The sequence below is a fragment of the Colletotrichum orchidophilum genome (assembly GCF_001831195.1).
Source record: "Colletotrichum orchidophilum strain IMI 309357 chromosome Unknown Scaffold_44.1, whole genome shotgun sequence".
Taxonomy (NCBI): domain Eukaryota; kingdom Fungi; phylum Ascomycota; class Sordariomycetes; order Glomerellales; family Glomerellaceae; genus Colletotrichum; species Colletotrichum orchidophilum.
The window spans coordinates 219,848-241,738 of record NW_019173000.1 but is presented as its reverse complement, the minus strand read 5'-3'; the positions used below and the strand labels follow the sequence as shown (position 1 = coordinate 241,738).

At 50.4% G+C, this 21,891-nt stretch overlaps 10 protein-coding genes across 10 annotated transcripts; 7 read left to right on the top strand and 3 right to left on the bottom strand.

Annotated features, from left to right (window-relative positions):
- Positions 1-510: 510 nt before the first annotated feature.
- CORC01_06102 (uncharacterized protein) lies at positions 511-2,118 on the top strand (the record flags this gene model as incomplete). The annotated part of the gene is made up of 1 exon (XM_022617744.1): positions 511-2,118. One exon carries the CDS (start codon positions 511-513, stop codon positions 2,116-2,118), a length of 1,608 nt encoding a protein of 535 aa, XP_022475800.1.
- A 752-nt stretch (positions 2,119-2,870) lies between these two features.
- On the top strand, positions 2,871-3,981 carry CORC01_06101 (uncharacterized protein; the record flags this gene model as incomplete). The annotated part of the gene is made up of 2 exons (XM_022617743.1): positions 2,871-3,760; positions 3,816-3,981. 2 exons carry the CDS (start codon positions 2,871-2,873, stop codon positions 3,979-3,981), a joined length of 1,056 nt encoding a protein of 351 aa, XP_022475799.1.
- Positions 3,982-4,308: 327 nt separating this feature from the next.
- CORC01_06100 (phenylacetone monooxygenase) lies at positions 4,309-6,023 on the bottom strand (the record flags this gene model as incomplete). Its single annotated transcript, XM_022617742.1, has 2 exons — positions 4,309-5,773; positions 5,827-6,023. The coding sequence occupies 2 exons, from the start codon at positions 6,021-6,023 to the stop codon at positions 4,309-4,311; spliced, it is 1,662 nt and encodes a 553-aa protein (XP_022475798.1).
- Positions 6,024-6,742: 719 nt separating this feature from the next.
- CORC01_06099 (uncharacterized protein) lies at positions 6,743-7,978 on the bottom strand (the record flags this gene model as incomplete). Its single annotated transcript, XM_022617741.1, has 3 exons — positions 6,743-7,337; positions 7,413-7,553; positions 7,626-7,978. 3 exons carry the CDS (start codon positions 7,976-7,978, stop codon positions 6,743-6,745), a joined length of 1,089 nt encoding a protein of 362 aa, XP_022475797.1.
- A 673-nt stretch (positions 7,979-8,651) lies between these two features.
- CORC01_06098 (allantoate permease) lies at positions 8,652-10,434 on the top strand (the record flags this gene model as incomplete). The annotated part of the gene is made up of 5 exons (XM_022617740.1): positions 8,652-8,912; positions 8,989-9,308; positions 9,373-10,085; positions 10,145-10,353; positions 10,408-10,434. The coding sequence occupies 5 exons, from the start codon at positions 8,652-8,654 to the stop codon at positions 10,432-10,434; spliced, it is 1,530 nt and encodes a 509-aa protein (XP_022475796.1).
- A 754-nt stretch (positions 10,435-11,188) lies between these two features.
- CORC01_06097 (uncharacterized protein) lies at positions 11,189-12,359 on the top strand (the record flags this gene model as incomplete). The annotated part of the gene is made up of 3 exons (XM_022617739.1): positions 11,189-11,302; positions 11,352-11,388; positions 11,461-12,359. The coding sequence occupies 3 exons, from the start codon at positions 11,189-11,191 to the stop codon at positions 12,357-12,359; spliced, it is 1,050 nt and encodes a 349-aa protein (XP_022475795.1).
- Positions 12,360-13,505: 1,146 nt separating this feature from the next.
- Positions 13,506-15,465, bottom strand: CORC01_06096 (cyclohexanone 1,2-monooxygenase; the record flags this gene model as incomplete). Its single annotated transcript, XM_022617738.1, has 3 exons — positions 13,506-14,089; positions 14,151-15,009; positions 15,061-15,465. 3 exons carry the CDS (start codon positions 15,463-15,465, stop codon positions 13,506-13,508), a joined length of 1,848 nt encoding a protein of 615 aa, XP_022475794.1.
- Positions 15,466-16,495: 1,030 nt separating this feature from the next.
- CORC01_06095 (AdhA) lies at positions 16,496-17,247 on the top strand (the record flags this gene model as incomplete). The annotated part of the gene is made up of 2 exons (XM_022617737.1): positions 16,496-17,009; positions 17,069-17,247. 2 exons carry the CDS (start codon positions 16,496-16,498, stop codon positions 17,245-17,247), a joined length of 693 nt encoding a protein of 230 aa, XP_022475793.1.
- Positions 17,248-17,807: 560 nt separating this feature from the next.
- Positions 17,808-18,377, top strand: CORC01_06094 (uncharacterized protein; the record flags this gene model as incomplete). The annotated part of the gene is made up of 2 exons (XM_022617736.1): positions 17,808-17,880; positions 18,136-18,377. The coding sequence occupies 2 exons, from the start codon at positions 17,808-17,810 to the stop codon at positions 18,375-18,377; spliced, it is 315 nt and encodes a 104-aa protein (XP_022475792.1).
- A 3,149-nt stretch (positions 18,378-21,526) lies between these two features.
- Positions 21,527-21,748, top strand: CORC01_06093 (uncharacterized protein; the record flags this gene model as incomplete). The annotated part of the gene is made up of 1 exon (XM_022617735.1): positions 21,527-21,748. The coding sequence occupies one exon, from the start codon at positions 21,527-21,529 to the stop codon at positions 21,746-21,748; it is 222 nt and encodes a 73-aa protein (XP_022475791.1).
- Positions 21,749-21,891: the final 143 nt, after the last annotated feature.

Sequence of the window (21,891 nt, the reverse complement as noted above, 5' to 3'; positions counted from 1 at the left end):
TTCGTCTTTGTAGTTGAAAAGGGAGGCAACGCGACACTTGGTAAATTCCAGGGCATTTTCTCATGGAAGTGATGTGGCGTACGCCGGTGGGCGCGCAGATTGCATCACGTCCTTCGGCCGGGCTTGCTCCTAAGCCTAGCGCTACGACAAAAGCGGCCAAGATCATTGAAGTATTAGCATCCAGCGCCTATTAGGTGCAGATCAAGGTGATCAATAGTAATATCCCTGGCATAACCTCAAATGCTTAGTTCTTACTTGCTATTAAATACCTTCGGCAGTCTGCTTGGAGATTCGGGCTTGAAATGCGACTGCGTAATGCACATGATACGATACCTTGATGAGAAAGTGATTGGCTTATACTTCCTCGACCAAGAGCTTCTCTGATACCTCCCTCAGGCACCGAAGGCCATGATCCTTGTTACTGTTGGTAGTTCTTTCTCTCAACTGCTTGACTTGACTCCATTGCGGACACAACATCTATATGAGCCATGAATTGCAGCGGTAATCGCGATGGCATCCCAACGCATCCTGGCCACGCCGCCCTCCCAGGGCGCCATGCTCGATCGCCTCGTCGACGCTGTCCGCCGCTATAATGCGCGCCAGCCGCGCCTCTACGTCGGGCTGGGCGATTGTAATCTCGATGTGGAAATGCCTCTGCTTCTCAACCCGACTGGCGCGCCCGTCGCGTGCATGGAGCCGCCCGACGAGTTCGAGGCCGTCAACGCCCACTTTTCAGCCCAAGTGCACGCCTTTTTCAACGCACTGCACGCCCTCGAGCACATGGCAGTCGAGCAGTCCCCCGACGAGCCTCACGAGCCGGGTCTCATCCGGGAAGACGGCGGCCTACAGCTCGCCATCCGCATCGTCAACCAGTCCTATGACATCTACCCAGACTGCTGGCACCGCATTTTCCACACCCGCCGCCTCGCCGTCCAGAACCCGGACAGCCTACCTCTCCTCAACCGTGTCACCCAGCTTCGCGTCTTGCCCGCCACGAATTACTCTAATGCGCCGGACATGCACTTCGTCCATCTGCGGCCCGTCTCTCCGCGCGTGCCCCTCGAGCTCGCCGCCCGCCTCCCCCACCTTCGCGAGCTCGACTGCCCCTGGCTATGGGAGCGCCTCCCCCTTGCCTTCTCGTCCCAGGCGCTGCGCATATGTTCCCGCCCGTGGGAAGGTCCTTGGCGGGATGCCCGCATCGAGTTCGGGCGCGGCGTGCGCCAGCTCATGCCCCTGCTGCCATCCTCCCTGACCAAGGCCCGTCTCTGGTTCTGGAGGCTCAACTCCTGCGGGGACGACACGGATCAAGCAGTGCATATGCCCGACCTTGTCGATGCGCCGTCATCGTCGTCGTCGTCGTCGTCGTCGTCCCCCTCTGAGTTTGAAGGCATGGACCCTGTGTCTCTTGGGTTGGGGGACCTGGGGAGTCGCCTGGAGGAACTGAGCATCCGCGCACTCATCACCCCCGACCTTTTCCGTTCCTTATCATGGCCGCACATGCGGCACCTCAAGGTGGAATTCCACCCGTGTGCGCCCGACGGTAGGTGGTACTTTTCCGGCCCAAGAGGCGAAGATCCCCATGCCATGGGTTTCGCCATCACGAGAGAGGAACACTACCCGCCGGGCCTGGAAGACGCCGATGAGACGCACGCCTTGCTGTCCCGCGAGGAAGACGAGTTCACGGGCGACGACGAGATGTGCCTTGAACGTCGGCCTGACATGTTTCGCATCCTCCCCATTGCGGAGCGCATCAACCCTCTGCTCATGGCGTTTGCCTTGTCTCTGCAGCGACAAAACATGCCATTCATTCAAGACGCGGAGATGTTTACGTGGCTGCTGTGGCGGCCGTCTGAGGAGCGGGCTCAAGAGTATCAAGGGAATGATGATGCGCCTCCTTCGGATGAGGACCAGACCGTTATGTTCCGATGGGGTGTAAGATACGATGCGCCCGACGGAGATGGGAAAGGAAAGGTGACGTGGCAGGTCGGTGAGGACTGGAGGCCGGGAGACGAACTTCTCAAGGCGTTTGGAAAGCTTGTGGGCGGGGACGGGGAGAATATGGAGTGGGAAGTGTTTGATTTTGTGGAGGAGAGGGAGCCGGAAGCCGAGATCTTTTGATTAAAGAATCAACAGGGCAGGCCATCAGCCACGCCATGGCCAATAATTCGTCAAGCAATCGCTACTCACAGCTGGGTTCCAAGCCAGGAACTTCTTGAGGGAGATGCCGGTGCATGACAAGCCATCCGTCACGAGGGCCCATTTAATGCTTTTTGCGGGCGAGCCCGACATGACGAGCCCCGGCGGCGTCGGAGAGGTGTTTGTCGTGTCGTCGCCCGCGGTCGTTGCAGCTGTGGCGTTCGATGTACCACGAGCCGCAGTAGCGAACGCCCGTTTCAAAAGCGCACGCCGGGTCCGAGACGTTTCCGAGCCCGGGATTCCACAAGCCAAAGGTCTCAAGGTCGAATTTGTAGATTTCCGCAGCGAGAGCACAGTTGTCGGTAAAGTGCGAGCTGGTGAGGTCGTCCTGGTAGTCGTCGCCGGCAAAGTAGCGCAGCTGCCAGAACCGAAACTGAGTAGGTATACCAACACCGTTGGCGACTTCGGCCAGGAAACATAGCGCGCAAGGTTGGACGGCTCCCCCCCAGAATCTCGGCACTCCATCCTTGTCATCGGATAAATTAGTCTTGAATCCTACCCCTCCTCATTATTACTAATTGCATGGGCTTGGTTGAACCTCGGCCCTGCGCTTGGCTTTGGACGGCTAGTCTTGGAACCAACCATTTTACACATCTTTGAAAGGCAACTTCAGCTTTCCTTTACTTGTCTACATTTCTTTGAAGATCTCCTTTCAAGCCTTTGGGACACGCAAAATGTGTGACTTCTCGCAATACGGTGGCCCTAGTAAGGAGTGGCTGGCGGTGGAAGCTGGTCTTCCCCCTCCGCAAACCGACATCTCTCCATCGGATCGCAAGAATGTTATGAACAAAGTCCGCGAGGAGTTGGCAGTGGAAGCCATGAAGGCCATGGCAGACAAAATCCAAGTACACGACTGGACAATTCCCACTCGTGACGGAGCAACACTCGAAGCCCGAACTTATCGATCTGAAGCAGCGGGTGATGGGCCTTTGCCTGTTTATCTGTACTTTCATGGAGGTGGATTTCTCTTCGGAACCCTTACCTCGGAAGACGCGACTTGTTCTCGCATTGCCATCAGCACAAACGTGCTCGTTCTCAACATAAACTATCGCCATACGCCCGAACACATCTACCCGACGGCTTGGAATGATGCCGAGGACTCTTTCATTTGGCTACATGCCAACATCAAGGAGATCAACGGCGATGCTGCGAAAGTTGTGGTTGGGGGTATATCAGCGGGTGGGCAGCTTACAGCTTCTCTTACCCTCGCTCAGCACCTGGGCAAGACTCCCCCTGGGTTACCCCCGATCGCTGGCCAGGTTCTCATGATCCCCTGCTTGGCTCATGTTGATTGTTATGAGGGCCTGTTGAAGAAGATGAAGAGTCCGTCTGTGTCATCCTACCCCGAGAACGAAAACGCGCCAATCTTGCCACGACCCATGATGGACCTTTTTATCGGCCTCCTCAAGATTGAGAACCCAGACCCGAATGACCTGCGACTAAACCCTGGCAACGCAACCCCGAATCAGGTGAAAGGGCTACCTCCGACAACCTTTGGAATTTGCGGCTTGGACGCACTAAGGGATGAAGGCCTGCTTTACGCTAAAATGCTTGCAGAGGCTGGGTGAGTGACTTTACACCTCCGCTGTGACTAGTTTGTTCACTAACCCCTCTCACAGTGTTCCGACAGATGTTCATGTCTTCAAGGGTGTTCCTCATGGGTTTCGGCGTTTTGGAGACAAGTTATCCGCGTCGAAGCACTGGGACGACACGACGGATAACGGGATTGCTTGGGCATTGACAAACCCGATCGCGACTGGCGAGTTCAAAATTCATGAGCACTAAATGGGTGTTACATGTATTTTATACATGTTGCAGTGCTGGGCACATTCATATCATGTCGGACTTTGTATCTTAGCCATGATACTATTGAAATTAAACGAGCTTCCTGCTCTTGGAAATTCACAGAAATTTCTTTGGTCAACTGTTTGGGATTAGACTTTCCCGAGCAAGCAACTGGAGAGGTCGTATGTGAGCTCGAGCAACGCCAAGGAGAAGATACAAGGCTGGTTGTGCCAATGTATTGTACTACCTATTGAGGCTTATTTGGGCCCAAATGATCTTCACAAATTCTCTGGGAAAAACCTAAAGGGACCTTTCCCGATGATCAAATTATCCAAGTACAAAATCTGAATAATTTCTAGCCTTCACCTCGTCACATCGCTTTCTGTAGCCAGGTGCGGGTCCATTGTATCGTGTCATGGACCTCTTCTGCTTGTGAGCCAGGTTTTTGTTGACACCCGTCATCCAAGAGTCGACCTCGTTTGCCAAAAGTCCTTCTCCGCATTTCCATACATGATCCGTCCACATGCGCATGCCTTCATCTGTAGCCTCAACAGATGTAATGTTATTGTCTCGAGCATACCGAATCAAGTCTGCCACCCATTCCACGGCGTATTCAATGCTTCGGGGGATATTCCCGAACATCTGGTGCGGTCCCATAACCATAAACATGTTGGGGAATCCTTTGACAGTTAAGCCAAGGAAGGTTTGGATGCCCTCGCTCCAAACATCTGTGAGTTGTGTGCCCCCGACGCCCTGGAAGTCCACAGCCCGAAACGAGCCAGTGATGGCGTCAAAACCGGTTGCGTAGATTATGACATCAAACTCAAAATCCTCCTCGTTTGTCTTGATCCCCTTTTCGGTGATGTGATCGATGGGAGTTTCCGCAATGTCTACCAAACGGACGTTTGGTTGGTTGAATGCCTCATAGTAGCCGCTTTCAAGTGGGACTCGACGAGTGCCGAAACCGTGATTCTTGGGAATGAGCTTCTCGGCAACCTCAGGGTCGTTGACACGTTGGCGAATTTTGTTTGCGTGAAAATCACTGTAGAGTTTATTCGCTTCTCGGTTTGTATAAATGTCGCCCGAGATGCTGAGGACCTTGGCGAAACCAGGCTGTGCATAAAGTTTCTCCCAATGCTTCAGGCGCTCTTCTTCTTCCATGTCAAAGACACTCCTCGCGTCACCCACATGTATGAAACACGAGTAAGAGTCCAAGCACTGTCGGAAGATCTCAGGATACCGCACTCGAATATCAGCCATCTCTTCCGGGCTGATTTTTGTATTCCGCAGTGGTGCAGTCCAATTGGGGGTCCGTTGAAATACCGTCAAAGAGCCAACTGTCTTGACGACTTCTTGGATTGTCTGGATAGCAGTTGCGCCTGTGCCGATAACGGCCACGCGCTTACCTTCGAGATTGGCACCTTCTCCAGGCCATCGGGCTGTATGCCATGCTTCTCCCTTGTAGTCATGAATGCCAGGAATGTTCGGCAGCGTAGGTTCGTTGAGAATGCCCATGGCCGTTACTAGGTAGCGACAGGTGTAAGTGCCGCCATTGCCATCGGTCAAAAGCCATGTCTTTGAGCCTTCCTGGAAGCGAGCTGACTGAATCCGCGTATCAAATTGCATGTCCTTCTTCAAGTCGAATTTTTTGGTGAGGTACTGGATGTAACGTAAAGTTTCCGTCTGGGGCGAGAAATGCTCAGTCCAGTCCCACTCATCCAATACTTCTTGAGAAAAGGAAAAGATGTAGGAGTAGCTCTCTGAATCAAATCGAGCCCCTGGATATCGGTTCCTGAAGCCGCGTTAGCTTGGGTTGCACATCATGTTCCGGTCAGGTGCCTGTACCAAAACCAAGTGCCTCCTTCTGCGGAGCCAGCTTCAAGGACTTTTACTCTCAACCCGAGTTCTCGAACTCGATACAACGAGAAAATGCCGCTAAGGCCGCCACCAATTATCAAGACATCGTAGTCGAGGTCTCGATTAGCGAATTGAAAGCTGGATGGCGATGTGCCGTTAGGCTTCGATTCGGACCCCTGTGCCATGGTTGCAACGACTTGAACACTGAAGTGAGCTGTGACATGCAAATGTGTTCCCGAAGTTTCCGAGCCTGGGCTTGAAGTAGCGATATAGAAGTATGACTCGATGCTCTGTGGGCCAATTGTGGATTGGGGCGTTGGCACAATGATAATGAACCATGGGTAGTTGGGCTGCAGAGATCTGAGGCCTCGAGCTTGGTGGGAACACAAGAGGGGATTCGCGGGGGTGCCGGTGGTAGAATGTCACCCAACCTGACCACGGAAGACAAACAAACTTCGGGTCGGCGCGCTCGGTGGATTCGGCTACCCCAATAAGGAAAGTGCCGAAATGCCCTAGCGCCACCGCAATGCAACGCTCAGGTGAATCAAAAGCCACAGTACAAGGAAGGCGACTCAGAACATTCACTCCACGTGCTGAAGGGCCTCCTCCATTCATCTGTAACTATCCATAGCCAAGGTATGGGATGAGCATGCCGAAGATATGCAGAGAGATCTCATCAAGTGGCCTTGCCTTCGTCTGTATCTCTGTTCCTTAGAAAAATTTCAGTTTGGTCACTGGGAGTAAGACATATTTTCGGGGCACCAAGCATGTTAAATAGTAAGAGAATAATAGGACAGAACAAAAGTAAAACATACACTGACTCTGCATATACCCACACAAGCTTTCAGAATTTTCTTGTGGGGATCTATAGGACTCTGCATATTCTATAAATTGGACCCAATATTTACAGCAGTCCTTCAGAGTCCCAGTACGACTCTAAGTCGCGAAAGAAGGACCATTTAACTTTCTCACCCCAGCCTTTTGATTTCCAATCGTTAAGCTTGCCGGGGAAATGAGGCACACCATCTCTCACCGTCGAGTCATGGGCTATAATGACAAAGATGTTCTCGTTACAATCCAACTCTTGGAGACATTCTACGGTCCTTCCCACCATAGGCAGGTCCAGACCAAAGGTTGCATCGAAGAGCGTATCTGTGGATGCTCTGCCCCTAGACTTCTGGAGCTCGTCCCATGCACTTCCCGGACAAAGTGCGGTATCTCCGTGCGGCCGGCAAGGATGCGGTGAAATTGACGCGGGAACAGGCAAATGCTTTGATGGCCTGAATATTCCTGCGTAATGACAGACGTCACCTCCAAGGAGAATGAACGTGTCTGGGCCTTGAGTTGTCCGGGCTAGTCCGCAAAGATGGCCCACGGCATGGCCTGGGCTGTCAAGCAAGTAGAACGACCCGTCTCCGAAGTAGTCGAATGCCGGAAACCGCCCGATGCGAATGGTCTTAGGCCCTTCTTCAAACGAGATTTCTCTCAAATTTCGGCCACTTGAAATGGCAAAGACTTGGTCAGCCATAAATGTAGGTTTATAGTGAGATTGGGGGGGTGCTAAAGTGACTTACGCATAATCCTTCTCAAGTATTGGAGAGTTGGGGTTTGCAGGTGCTCCCGGAAGCATTGCTGCCTTGAATCCCGGTCCAACGATCAGGTCTGTCGTTTGCGGAAAAGAAGATGGGTCACCAATATGGTCCCAGTGCCAGTGGCTGTATGGCAAGATTAGTGGACCACAGGTTAGAAGAGAAAGCAACAGACAGGAAATCGTGTGTCCTACGTACCTCCAAATCACTGCCTCGACATCGTCCGCAGCAACACCATTTTCTTCCAGAATTTCCACCATATTTTTCTTTACCTGAATATCGTAATTCGTGGTTGGCAAGTAATCCGTTATGGACGGCGCATAGTTGTTGTAATCCTTCCTGATCCCCAGATCCCATACCAGCTTACGGCCTGAAGGGTGCTCCACGAGAAAGCAGAGAGAAGGAGACGTCTTGAATGTTTCCAGCCCCGGAACTTCAGGTGCCATAAATCGTTTAAGGATAGCAGGGCCAAAGTTGACAGGGTTAATCATTTTGACGACCACCGTCTCTCTCCCTTCTGGCAATGGAACGAGGGGAGCTTTCGATGGCATAATGGCGCTTGGTTTGTGTGGTTGTGAACATACAAGGAGGCTTTTCTTGGGGGCTGTGATCGGATTTTGATCAATGTTTAGAGATATCCGCCTGGCTTTGAACGGGTCTCAAGTATGCAATCTTTTGTTCGGGTTGTTTGGTTGCTGGTATCATGAAAAAGGTAACCGGCATCAAGGGGCTTAGAGAAGGGCCACGGGAAGATCTGCCGGCCCCTCAGTAGCGCCGAGCTATGGCCTTGCGGGGGAGAATTTCCAGGTTGTTTACGGGCGCTTTCTGAGGCCGGTTACCCCTAAGCGGTGTAGCTATTCGCCTTATTCTACAACAGCAAGGTTCCTTGTCGCCGGTAAACCGCCTTGAATTAATACCGAGATGCCATGTCAGTGAAACAGCCACCTAGTTCAATGAGTGCCACCCTGCGATCCAGACACCCGGGATTAGGGACCACATTCTCGACGCAAAACGGCTGATCTAGCACCCTTCCCCCGTCAACTTTTCTAGCCTGCATTGCAATTTACTTTTCGAGAAGTCTCGTTTATTCACGTCTCCCCACGTTAGAGGCCGCGTTAAGACAGGCCTGCTTCTTTTATAATATTGCCCTGGTTTTCCTCGCACAATGTGGCCATCTCTTCGGGATTTCTTCAAGTCGACGTCCGAGTTCGAGTTTCAGCAAACATGTCTGATCCCGCCAAGTCTGCAGAGAGTGTTCAGCAAAAAGAACGACCAGGTGGAATAGCAGAAGTGAAGCCCAGCGTCACTGTTGACACTGTTCATAATGACGAGGCACTCAAGGTACTCGAAGGCTATGCTGGTAACATCGAGTGGACAGAGCAAGAAGAGAAGAAACTCAGAAGGAAAATAGACTGGAGGTTAATGCCAGTGCTATGTATGACATATGGGCTCCAATACTACGACAAAGCCATGCTGTCGCAGGCGGTAAGCAATACCTCGTGCTATCCCATGGACCCTGGCTCTTTTCTTCGCAACAAGACGCTGACTTGTTGTTTTCTAGGCTCTCTTCGGACTACGAACCGACTTGGATTTGACAGTTGGTGATCGATACTCCATGTCGGCTGCCATCTTCTATCTCGGATTTATCGTTGGTACCTATCCAACCATGGTCTTGGCCCAACGATTTCCCATTGAGCGAGTTGCCTCGGTCGTCGTCACTCTTTGGGGCCTCACCTTGCTACTTACGACTGTATGCACAAACTATCGTGGCCTCTACGCTCAACGATTTTGTCTCGGGTTGTTGGAAAGCGGCATCAGCCCAATGTTCATGCTCATTGTTGGAAGCTGGTACAGAAAGAACGAGCAAGCGATGCGAATGGGGTACGTCAACCCCCAACAACAGTGATCGAGGAGAGATTGCGGGTATGCTAATCGTCATACACAGTATCTGGTACAGCTGCACAGGCTACGTTGCTATATTCTCCCCGCTGATCAACTTTGGCTTCGGCAAGCTCAACGGCGGAGTCTCCTCATGGCGATACATGTTCTACTTTGCTGGGTCGCTGACGATTGTCTGGGGTCTTCTCCTGTACTTTGTCCTCCCTCCTGACCCCATTAGAGCAAAAGGCTTCAACGACAGAGAAAAATACATCTTGGTTGCACGATTGCGAAGCAACAACTCGGGCGTCCGTAATACTCACTACAAGATGGAGCAAGTTGGTGAGATCGGTCTTGACATCAAGTTTTGGCTGATTTTTGCCATTGCGTTCCTCTGCATGATTGCGAACGGACCCATCTCGACATTTGTTCCCATCATCATCAACGGCTTCGGCTTCAGTACTCTCAACTCCCTTTTGCTCAGCATACCGATGGGTGCATACGGGGGTACAATACAACTCATCATGCCTTATCTGGCATACAAGTATAAGAATTGCCGAACGTGGATTGTGTTTGGCGCACAGATGGGAACCACTCTGGCCGCTCTGTTGTTGTGGCTATTACCAAGGTCTGCCAAGGGGGCTCTCCTATTTGCGGCCTACATCTTACCGTCCGTCGGAGGCGGGTATGCCGTTCTTATGGGTCTGCAAATCGCCAACACGTCAGGTTATACTAAACGCTCCATTGCTTCTTCCGGTCTCTACATAGGGTATTGCCTCGGTATGCCAAGCTGATCTTTCTTCCCTTCACTTTCTTACGAGTACTGATACTGCGAGTAGGCAACTTCGTCGGGCCGCTGGTCTTCCGGAAAGAAGATGCTCCCAACTACGCCCCTGGCTTCATTGTGGTTGTGATTACGTCCCTAGCTGCGGGCGTTCTCGGCCTGGTATATCGATACGTCTGCATCTGGTATAACAACAAGCGTGACAAAGCTGGGATCATGGAAGGCTATGACCACGCCTATGAAGACGATTTGACCGATATGAAGGTATGTTATCTTAATCGCGCCCTAGTGTCTTCAAACATACTGACCACGTCGCAGAACCCACAGTTCAGATATATTCTGTAGCGGAAGACTGTTTTGGGAATGCTTTTGTCATGGAAGTTTGGTGCATCTGCTTTCTGCCGTCCGTAATGTTTCGGCAGAGAAACAGAACATATCCAAGTAAGGATGAATTAGTAACATCTGAAAATTACCAAGTTCCTTGATGTGATATTCCCTCCTGCGTGCCTAGTTGTAGACGTCCGTTCATCCGTTCATCCGCTTCTTCACACAGGAAGCTTATCTAGCCCTAATGATTCCCATAGCTCCGGAGATATCGCGGCGAATTCCCCATGTAGGTCGCCGGCGTGCGTATCCGGCAATAGAGATGAGGTGGAGAGCACAATGATTTGAACAGGAGACACGTTCTGTTCAAAGTTCTCCAGGACCCCAGCCGCCAACCTCCCGATTAAATACCACTATTACTTATAAACGCCATCCTCAATGTGGAAGAAAGCCACATAAGAATTATAGTGTCTTCCTGGCCACCCAATGGCCCCAAGACCCAATACCCGACTGATCCTCTACCCTAACCCCCTTATCTTATACCTCTCAGAAATCCAAGATCCGGACTGCCCCGTTCCCCGCATTTCTCCGCAGCCGGCCCAAGCTCCAGTGCTTCATCTCCGCACCATCACCTGTCTGGACTCAGGCTCAGACGCAGAGTCTCCTCGTCTCACTGCAATCCGATCCGTCACTTTCAAGGGAGTCTCGGAAATTAAACTTTGTCTTTCGTGAACAGCCTTGCCGAGAACAATCTGCCCAAATCCCAAGAGCTGCTATGCCGGAGACGATCAGCGAATGGCTCCCTTTCGATGCCTCGCGACCAAAGCGACGGCGGGCCGAGCTAGTTTGCGAAGTTTGCCACGGCAAGAAGGTGAAATGCGATCTACAGGTTTGTATAGAGACGCCAAGTGCTGTCGAATCGCTCTGACCATGTTTAGGCCAGAACTTCTGAAGGCTACCAGACCTGCACAAATTGTGACGTTTGGGAGAAAGAATGCCATCTTCGGCCTTCAAAGCGAACAAAACGTCAATGTCTGATACGGCCAGCCCATTCAAGCCGTGTCCCTACACCACCAGCGACTTCGGCTTCTGGCGAAGCGGCAACAGCTTCGCAAACGGACGCGGTTGCTGATGCCATTCATGTTCTGTCAACAGGCTTCAATGAATTCGTCCCGCCGCCTCCACCGTCTCGTTCTCGCTACTCAGCATCAGAGCAGCACAGACAAGCCTCGTCTCCTTGTTCGTCCGCCCCAGTTGTGCGATCTCAAGAACCTCATCTTGCTCCATCGCCATCTCAGAGATCTCAGAGCAGCGATACACGCACTGAGGGCGTTGCAGAGAGCCATACGGGCGATATCGATACTGGTTTCTTGCAGGTCTATGCCCCCGAGAACCAATCATACGCGGAAAAGCAGGCATTAAAGGCGTCCTTGGAGCACAAGTACATTCTCTCGAACCTTCGTGAACAAGATCTCCTGGAAAGCTTTGCAGAAACTTATTTCGAATATTGCTATGCCTGGTGTCCAGTTTTGGATTCCGAAACCCTTGAAAGCGATATTGCTCGATCTCCCCTCCTTGCCAACGCGCTAGCAACTGCAGCAAGCAATGTTCAACCCCCTTTGGTGCCTTACGAGGGACCGGCGGAGTATTACAAGAAAGCACGCAGGATATTCTACGAAGATGAGGAATCTGATGGGCTAACAACTCTCATGGCTGTCTCTTTGTTTTACTGGTGGGCTCCACGTCCCCCAAGCACAGTCCATCGACATTCATCATGGTGGTGGACATCGGTGCTCATTCGTCACGCGCAGCAGATGAATCTTCATCGTGAGCCCACAGCAAGCCAAGTCGTATCCGGCAACTTGAACCTGGGCCTGCGAAGGAGAATCTGGTGGACGGCATTCGTAAGTGGCTCGAAAACTGTGGGCTCGTACATGATTTGCTAAGAGATCATCCAGGCTCGGGAGCGTCTGACTGCCTTGTGCCAGAGTAAGCCAGCCATCATCGACCTCGATGACTGTAATATCCAGGAGCCCAAGTTATCCGACTTTCCAAGCGACTCCAGGTCTCAGAGGAAAGGGGAAATATTCATCCACTGGGTCCGTCTCTGTGTCATCATTGGGAGAATTGCCAAAACACTGTCGCGTTCGACGCTGCCAACGGCCGATATTCCGCCCGACCACCACAGACAAGAGCTGGTGGGCTGGGTTAAATCTCTCCCTCCTCACTTGCAACTTCCCATCGGCTCAGCTCGCACTCAAAATTTTGACAAAGATGTGCATCAGTTGCACCTTCCGTATCTCACTACCATCATTGTTCTTCATCTCAAACGCTCAGCCAATACTCTGCCAGAAGCACTCCCTCCAGCCATACTGGCAGCATCATGCATAGCAAGAATACTGCGCGATATCTTGTCTCGTGGCAACACTCGCTTCTTGATGGCGATTACTTGCTGGTACTGCGGAACAGCCTTCATACCACTACTTCAGGCCTGTCAAATCCCGCACTTGGAGAAAGATGCCAACGACTGTCTTGACATTCTCGTGCGGGCAGCAGACCAGCTTCAAAGCATGTGGGGTTCTGCCAATGTTATTAGACAAGGTTTCTCACGACTCAGAGGTACAAAGCCAGGTACAATACGAGACAATGGGTCAGAGGCAGGGACCAACCAACCCATCGATGGTGGGGTTGGTGTCGCCACGCCTGGTCCGACAAATATGGAGGCAGTGCCGTTGGAAAGAGAAGGCCTGGAAGACTTCGACTGGACTGCCCTGTTCCCATTCGCTACGCAACAAACTGGAGGAATAGCTGGCAGTCTCTTGACTGGTTGGACACGAGGCACAGCAACAAAAGGCTTTCCTTCCCCGGATAATGCGCTTTTTCATGAGACACTCGTCAATCAGTTTGAAGATTTGTTCGAGCCTTTTGTAGATTATCGTCTAGATTTCATGGTTCCAGGATGAGGGCTGGTGTAAGGAGTTATTCCAGTTTCTGCACATGCTGGGCTTGAACCAAATAAATTTTGTCAAGTGATCCTCTCTGGCTATATTAAGGACAAGAAATTATTTTATCGCCAATACTACTTTTCTAATCTAGACTGAAGCGTTGTCCAAAACCTCGGCCTTCTCCACGTACCATGAAAGATCACTCTTTGAATCCATCTCCCACTCCGTGAATCCGTTTCCCATGAACCTGAAAGGATTTGAGGTACGGTAGTTAATTTTGAAATCCTCGCCGCGGATGTTGCTCAGCATCCGGTTGAAAAGATGGGCACTACCGCCGAACAGGGCTGTGACCCTACCATCGACACGATTCCTTTTGTACCAGCTCTTACAGCCGCCGCTCCACACAAGTGTCTTATGTACTTGGTCGCTGTACTTGATGAAAGCATCAACAACTTCCTGCTTGGGCTCAACGTATTTAATGTCCTCTGTAGCCATCTTCTTCACCCATTTCACGAAGTAGTCACCTGTCCAATTCAGAGACTCCACCAAGGACCCATGGCCACCTAGGCAGTTAGGTCCCATCATCATGAAATAGTTGGGATAGTCTGGAACAGCAACTGAGACATAAGAATCGGGATCCTCTGCCCATCTTGTGGCAAGATCGATATTCTGCTTCCCAACGATCGGGTATCTTGGACGGTGGGAAACGTCAAATCCCGTAGCGCAGACAACTACAAACTTGTCAGACACGCAAAAGAAGCGTGTAAGGCGAAGGTAAATGGTTGCACTTACTAACGTCACACTCGTAAAACTCTCCATCGGCTGTGTGAATACCGTTCTTTGAAACGCTGGTGATAGCACTGTTGGTGATGTTGCAGTTTGGTTTCAAAAAAGACTCCAGATAACCAGGCCCAGGCGTGATGCGACGGCAACCTAACTCCCACTTTGGTATGAGCTTTTCACATAAATCTGGGTCATGGCCTAGCTTTTCTGCCATTTGAGCCGCTGCTAATTCCATGCCTTCTTTGTTGTTTTCGCCCTTCATGAAGATATAGAAGGATTTATTAGTGCGCGAAATGATTCCCTTCCTATGCTCGAGGTGGTACTCAGGGTTATGGAAGCGTTTCCTCTCCTCGTCGGTATATCGTGGGTTGGGGTCAGGGTCGTCCCTTCCAAGGTGCTTGGATGGAGGCGCACGATAGTATACCCAAGCAGGACCACGAATGAAGTTCATGACGTCAGAGCCAGGTAGCTTGGCCATCTGAGGAACGATCTGGATGCCGGAAGAGCCGTTTCCGATGACGGCGATTCTTTTATTGGAATAGTCGAAGTCGTGGTCCCAACGAGCAGAGTGAGTAATGTGACCATCGAATTCTCGTAGACCGGGGACGTCAGGCCAGGATTCATGAACCAGCACACCTTGTGCAGAGATCAGAACGTGGCAGAACTCGTCACGCCGTTCTCCTTGGTGTTCGACCGTAACTTTCCACTGCCCGAGCTCTTCTTGCCATACAGCGCCAACGACCTTGGTATTCAACTGAAGATCGCGGTCAAGATTCCACTTTTTGACTGTGTTTTTCATGTATTCGAGGATCTCAGCTCCACTCGCATAGAACCGGCTCCAGTCTGGGTTAGGATCAAATGGAAATGCCTAGAGATATGATTAGCTGGCTTTACTGAATGATTGATGCAGAGTACTTACATAAATGTGCGCCGGAACATCGCACTGCACACCAGGATAGTTGTTGACAAGCCAAGTACCACCAACTTCCCCGTGTGTCTCAAAGATGGTGTGTTCAACAATGTCTCGCATCTCTGGAAATCTGTGCTGGAACTTATGGGCCATGAGGAGCCCCGAGAAACCAGCGCCAATGGTGAAAACTTTGATCTTCCGTGGAGTGTAGGCAAACTTAGTGTCAAGCTTAAAAGGGTCGTCGCAAACGCCATTATGTTTGCTTGCTGCAGTTTGTGGAAATACCGTATTACTTTGGACGACCTCTGGCAGTTCCGGTGCCGGCATTCGTGGAACGTCGCTGGTCACGAGAGATGGTGCGACTTGGTCAGGATCGACCCGTGCCTTTGCTGGTGCTTCTAGGGAAACAGTCATTGCTTCTAATTGACTTCAAAGGATAAGTTGGGTAGAAGAGTTTGATTTGAAGTAGGCGACAAAACCGACATGTACCAAGGCGGCTTTGTGAAACGAAAACGCACGACCTCAAGTGATTGAGCAAAAGGCCAAATTCTCTGAGCAATCCTATTCTTCGTCTTTATGGGAGAAATATAGGTTATATCTTGAAGCATGCCCTCCGCTCCAAGGATCCCCGAGATAGTTCAGTCCGCGTTATCTTTATTGAGGACGGCACATACTATGGCAAATCCAACGCCGATTGACCCCATCGGATTCATATCATATCCAGCTGAGCTACGGCACCACTCACGCAATGATTTCCACAAATCTGACCGCCATCTTCGGATTGCCGCGTACGAGGTTGCCGAAGCCTACGCTACAAGTCGACCATTTTCAGGATTGCCGCCGGCTATCCCAAAATGGTATCCCAGTGGGGGATCCAAGGAAGGCTGGGGTAATACTCGGGTTCACTGGTCTAATATAGACTCATAATATCCTTCCTTGCGTTAATTCCGGCTTGGTAAAGCCGGGAACAACTGATTGCATTGGAGTTGCATTGCATTAAAAGAGACATTGTGTCAATTATAAACTGAAATTCTGTACACCGTTGGAATACTGGTCACATGAGAGTAAATTTGAGTTTATAAATTAATCATTCAACTCTCCCCATCTCTCTTTTCCATTGTTTTCTGCTGTGAACCGTCGCTTTGAGCGATCGAAACCAGAACACGCCGCAGCCATGCCCTTACCTCAGTATACCTACACGGGTCCAGTCAATCACTCCATCATCCCTGATCGCAAAAAAATCAAGGGAAAGTCAGTCATAATTACGGGGGGTGCCAATGGAATGGGCGAGACATGCGTACGAGCCTTCGTTGCAGCGGGTGCTTTTGTTACATTCGGCGATGTCAATGCCAGGGGCAAAGACATTGAGAAAGAGTTGAATGCAAACGGTGTATGTTGCAAGTTTGTTGAGTGCGATATAAGGCACTGGGATCAACAGAAGACAATGTTTGAGACTGCCAAAAATCAAGGTCCCGCCAAAAGTGTAGACATCGTCATTGCGAACGCTGGCATTAGTCGAAGTTCAGGAGACAGTCTATGGAATCTGGACGACCCCAATGGAGAGCCAGTCAAGCCTGACCTCAACATTGTCGATGTAAACCTCAAGGGTTCCTTCTACACATGGAAACTCGCAGTTCATTATTTCAGGCAGCAGCCGGAGAGCGACGACCGAGACCGATGCTTCATAATCACAGGAAGTATGGTGGGCTGGATTGACTCGCCCGGAAATTGGGAGTACACATCCACCAAATATGGCCTCCATGGGTTCATGAGAACTGCAAGACGCTCTAGCTGGGAGCAAGGCATCCGAATCGTCTATGTGGCTCCATGCTGGATCAGAAGTGCAATCCGTACTGCCGAATATGAGAAATGGTTGATCGACCATGGCGTCGAATTTGGAGAGCAAGAAGACGTCGCAAACTGCATGATGAGAGTCGCTTGCGACAAGTCTATTAACGGTCAGTTATGGGCCCCAATACATTTGAGCTATCATCCCCTAATACAAACCATCATCTAGGGCGCTCGTTGATGATTACACCAAGAACAGTTGCAAAAGAGGGCTACATGGATATTGACCGAGACGACTACAAGGATGCGCCGGAAGACCAATATCTAGACAAAATGCAAAAGGCCCAACTTGTCATTATCGAGGACAAGTGGAGAGACGATTACAAGGTCCGAGTGTATAAGGATTAGGGATCGACAAAGCTGATAGTCATCTGCATTGTTGACTAAAGATAATTGTTAAAATTTTGGTAGAGCTGTCAGAATTTTCGAAACTTGCAAATCAAACTGTGTCCATTTATGTATACATGCACTTGCAGCCGCGGTATGAAAAAGGCGTGGAGACTTTTTCTACCTTTTTTCTCCCGTCTCTTTACTTAAGATAATGACAATGCCAAACAACGATCCTTCACATATGATTCTAATCCGTCACCATGACGCATGGAATATGGGAGTGCCGCTTATTGACCTTGAGTTGTGCCTTGCCGGTTTTATTTCTCTCTTTAGCTCAATAATGATTGAATTCAAGCATTGGCTGCGGATATTGAATCGTACACCTGCACTGGAGTTTATTACGTTCGTTGACCAAACTGTACAGTACTATTCAATCCATTCTCTTCCAATCATTACAGTTCCAGCTTTGATAAGTGCTCAAACCCATGGAGTATGTCAATATATGTACCGTTAATGATTGGATAACTCGATTCAGCTCATCAGGTATCGTTCGTACTGTTGAAACCCGTACAGCCAATATGCTCGCAAGTCCGACCAAGACAAACATATATTATCTTCTTGAGAACGACTCTGATGCCAACTCAGCTGGTGGTGAGCAAGATGCCAGCTCAACCGGATCCGCTTTTACTGGGAGCTCATACGAGTATTGCTGATCAGCTGATGAAACTGGCCAAGTTTTCGCGGTTTCCTTCTCGAGATTCGTTCGGAACTTGGCTGTATCTGCGTCTTTCTTCTTTTGCCTGTGCCAGAAGAACAAGGCCCCAAGGCAAGCTATCACCACACCAACACCTCCACCCACGGCGCCACCGATGATTCCATTCTGAATTCCCGATGTCGAGTTGCCAGTACCGGTCGCGGATGCTGTAGGGGTCGGTGTGGAGTTCGTGGAAGATTTCGAATTTGAATCAGCAGAAAGATGTGCGGAGGAAATGGCGGAGGAGATTGCAAGGGTGGCAAAAGAGGTCGGAGAGGTTGTCGGACTGGATGAAGAAGCGGAAGACGAGGTGATCACCGCGCCGTTCACAATTGATACTCCTCTCCCTGCCATGCAGCAGATAGCGGCTTCCTGGCCATTGCCGCAGCAGTAACTGCCGTCACTGCATTTAGTAACCTCAACATCCATTCCACTGGCTGGTATACCATCGTCTGATTCTTGATGATTGTTAGCCGTCTAGTTATCCTGAGAGGCCTCTCAACAGCCACGCAACCAACATATGGCTCTGGATGATTTCTGCCATTCAACCCGATTTGACCACGATTTGAAACTTACCGTAATCGTCCGTGATACATAATTTAAGGCAGTTAGGCGATTGCCATGTAGGATCTGTGCAGCTTTCCCGCCAAAGCTGCTTGTGTTCCTCGTTCCAGCATAGGCCGTCCGCCTGGCACTTGTCTCCGGCGATGTTGCAACACATGCCGTGCCCGGTGCTTTCGCAAGACGCATACTTCTGGGTGTTGGCGTTGGTCAATGCATGTCTATTGGTACCGTTGGGTACGAAACATGCTCCCTGACCCGTGACTGTGCCTATCAGAAACATAAGAACAGCCGTGAAAACACGACGCATGGTGACACTAGGACGTGGGGAGATCTCTTTTGCGAATCCAAAGCTGGAATATCGAAGGGAAAAGAGCGACAATAATGGAGACTCTAGGATGAAATTGAAACATCCCATCGTCGTATGTAGCCATGCGGCGCGGAGTGGCTGTGAGATGTACCTCTGGTTCCGCAAGGTGGGTGCATACAGATATATTCAGCTTCATGTCGCAAGATCCTGGATAGCCCACCGAATCAAGAGAAGATACTCACCTCATTCTCCACTGTATTTGAATCCTTATTTCTCGGCATCTGTTTCTCAGTCACTCCTGACCCTAGTCGTTTGCCTGTTTGCGCGTTGGATGTAACCATGAATCGCGCTCTTCGCGCATGGGGCTGTCGCTTCTGTGCCAACCCCCGAGCAACTTTGTGTGTATTTTGGACTGCCAAGAGCCGCAATTACTCTTTTCAGTAAGAAAGCCGTGCGCTCCATGCTGAAAGGGCAAGTAGAGCGCCCACGGCTGAATGAGTCTATTCTGGAGAATTGAGAATTCCATATTAATAGTGGAAAGTATGCGGGCCGCCCCGTTTGATCCTGCCGCCAGGTTTCAGGCTTTTCTGTGCAAATACATGTAGCGGCTATTTCCATCATTCATAGGGCAGGTGGACAGTCACCGGTAGTAAATATTTTCCGGACATAGAGTCTTGGATCCAGCAACTTCGAGAACTGACAGGAGCAACTAAAACAAATAGTATTGGATGAAGAGACTGAAAACTCGACGGGGTTTGCTAACAATGCGGTGAAGTCCTGGGATACAAACCTGCAGGACAAAGTCCGAGTCCATGGCAATGTCAGACGAGAATCTTCGCGATGAAAAGTGGCAGCCCATCGGCGAAGACGTCGAGCTCAGCAAAACTCAAGTAGCTAGTTTTCTAGCGTATTAAAAAGAACCGTATAACGTGAACATGTCAAATTATTCTAGCAACAGCTCAACAAATTCAAATGCAAGCACTCGTACGGCGTCTGACTTAAGAGCTGTCCCAATACGAATGCGCTGGATTCATATCAGTTCAGACAACCGATTGGGGAGCATGTTGACGCTCGGTGATCAGCACGTATCAAGAAACCGTTCGTGGCGGAGATCACTGATCAGTTTTGGCTACCTGGAAGTAGTCACTACAAGAATTATCTACCATGTTTTATACAAGCATCAATTGAAAGTGAGCAGAACAGAAATTAAGAAGAGTAGATAGGCGTCGATGATTGAAGGCGTTGAAATAATTGAATCAAGCTCACAGCAGGCTCACATGATCAGCTGCCCGTCTGTCCACGAAAATCGACCGCCTCATGAATTATGATGGCAGCATATGATTTGTGAACAAGAAGAATTTATGGAGCGTTTTCCTCAAAATCTGGCCTTGTGATACCTCAACAAACAGTCGGTCTTGGAGGCATGAAGCATCCAACTCCAGAGTTGGATGGCTGCAGTACTGTCCATCTACATTGCGTTCGCGGTAATTGATACATATATGCACTGCGGCAACAAAATCAGCCGACGGAGTGGTTTGCCGTCGCGCGGCGAAGACCAAAGATGCAAATTCCTAGTTCCGGCTGTCGTGTGTACTTCTTCCTTACGAGATTAAACCAGAGCAAGCTACTGAGCTTGGCTGAACATTGCCGATCCATTATTTTTCGATTAAGGCCCGTACGGATACAGAGGCACATTCCACGACTTCAAAAGTTCCTTGTAGCCTTGGATCCATGCTCTTTTCCTAATATTTCCTCATCAAAATATTTCCGGCGGATGATTTCCTATGCTTAATTATTTGATACAGTACTGCGTGTTTTCTTCTAAAGCTGGATCCTATTCAGGTCCTTTCATCCGGCCAACGAAACCAGAAGCATCACACATACTAAATTGTACGGAGCTTCCCTGGTAGCTTCACTTGTGCCGGCTCGATGCTGCCGAGGAGGCACCAAAGATACGTCGGCGGTGCCGGATTGCCGGTCCACCTTGGCGCCGCGTCAAGATACCGTTCGGACCGGCCCCACCGAGGCACCAGCCAAGTTGGACGATGAAGTCACCGTCGAGCTAGGCGTAGCACCAGGCGGCACCACTACCGTTCGTTGGCTTGGAACATTATTTGATCACTGTGACTTTGGGGCTACGAGAATGGGGGAGAACTTGCTCTTTGAGCTACCAAACAACGAGCTTTCTTGGACTGCGCCACAACGAGACGCCCCCGGTGCTGACGTGTTTTCATTACCATAGCGCTCTCAGCCATGTCCATGACGTGCCACCTATTTGGCATGACCAGAAAACAGGACAAGTCAATAATGTCGTGTGCCCAGGACTCGTGGTAGACCGGTTGATATAAGGTTGTGCAAGCGGCTCGTTTCTGGCACCGTGATAGAATACTTAGCAACCTATACTTCTCTTCTACACTAAAACGCAGTGTACAAGATTCGAGCATTCGACGAAATCAGCCACAGACCTCATCAACAGAGTTCATCACCCTTTCAAGACTATTATCCCTGTCTGCGCACTCACCTGTCTTAACAATGGTCAGCTCATCTCAAAAGTCCAGCTCATAATAGCACCTCTAAATAACGACTTAGGCCGGACGCGGACGACGACTCGCAACTGGCGCCATTATCGGCATTGCTATTGCCGGCTTCATCTTCATTGCCTTTTGGATTTCATGCTGCTACTGCTGCTGCTTTCGAAGCAAGCGAAAGCAGCGCGGCCGCCAGCCGGACGCAGTGGGCGGCGGAGGAGGTGGGGGCATGTTCTCTCGCTTCGGTCGCCAGCGCCGCGGCGGCCCAGCCATGATGGAGTCCGGTTACGGTCACGGGCCTGGTCACGGACACGGTCGTCACGGCCATCACGGCATAGCGAGGCCAACGCCAACACATGGATATAGATAGGTGGCAGATAAATTTGAAACAAGCATTTCACTTGGAAACGAGAATCACAGGATCAAGTGTTACGGTGACACATGGGGCGTTAGAAACATCGGGGTCTGCAAGTATACCCAATGGGTGAATACTGTTTCTTTGATAGAAC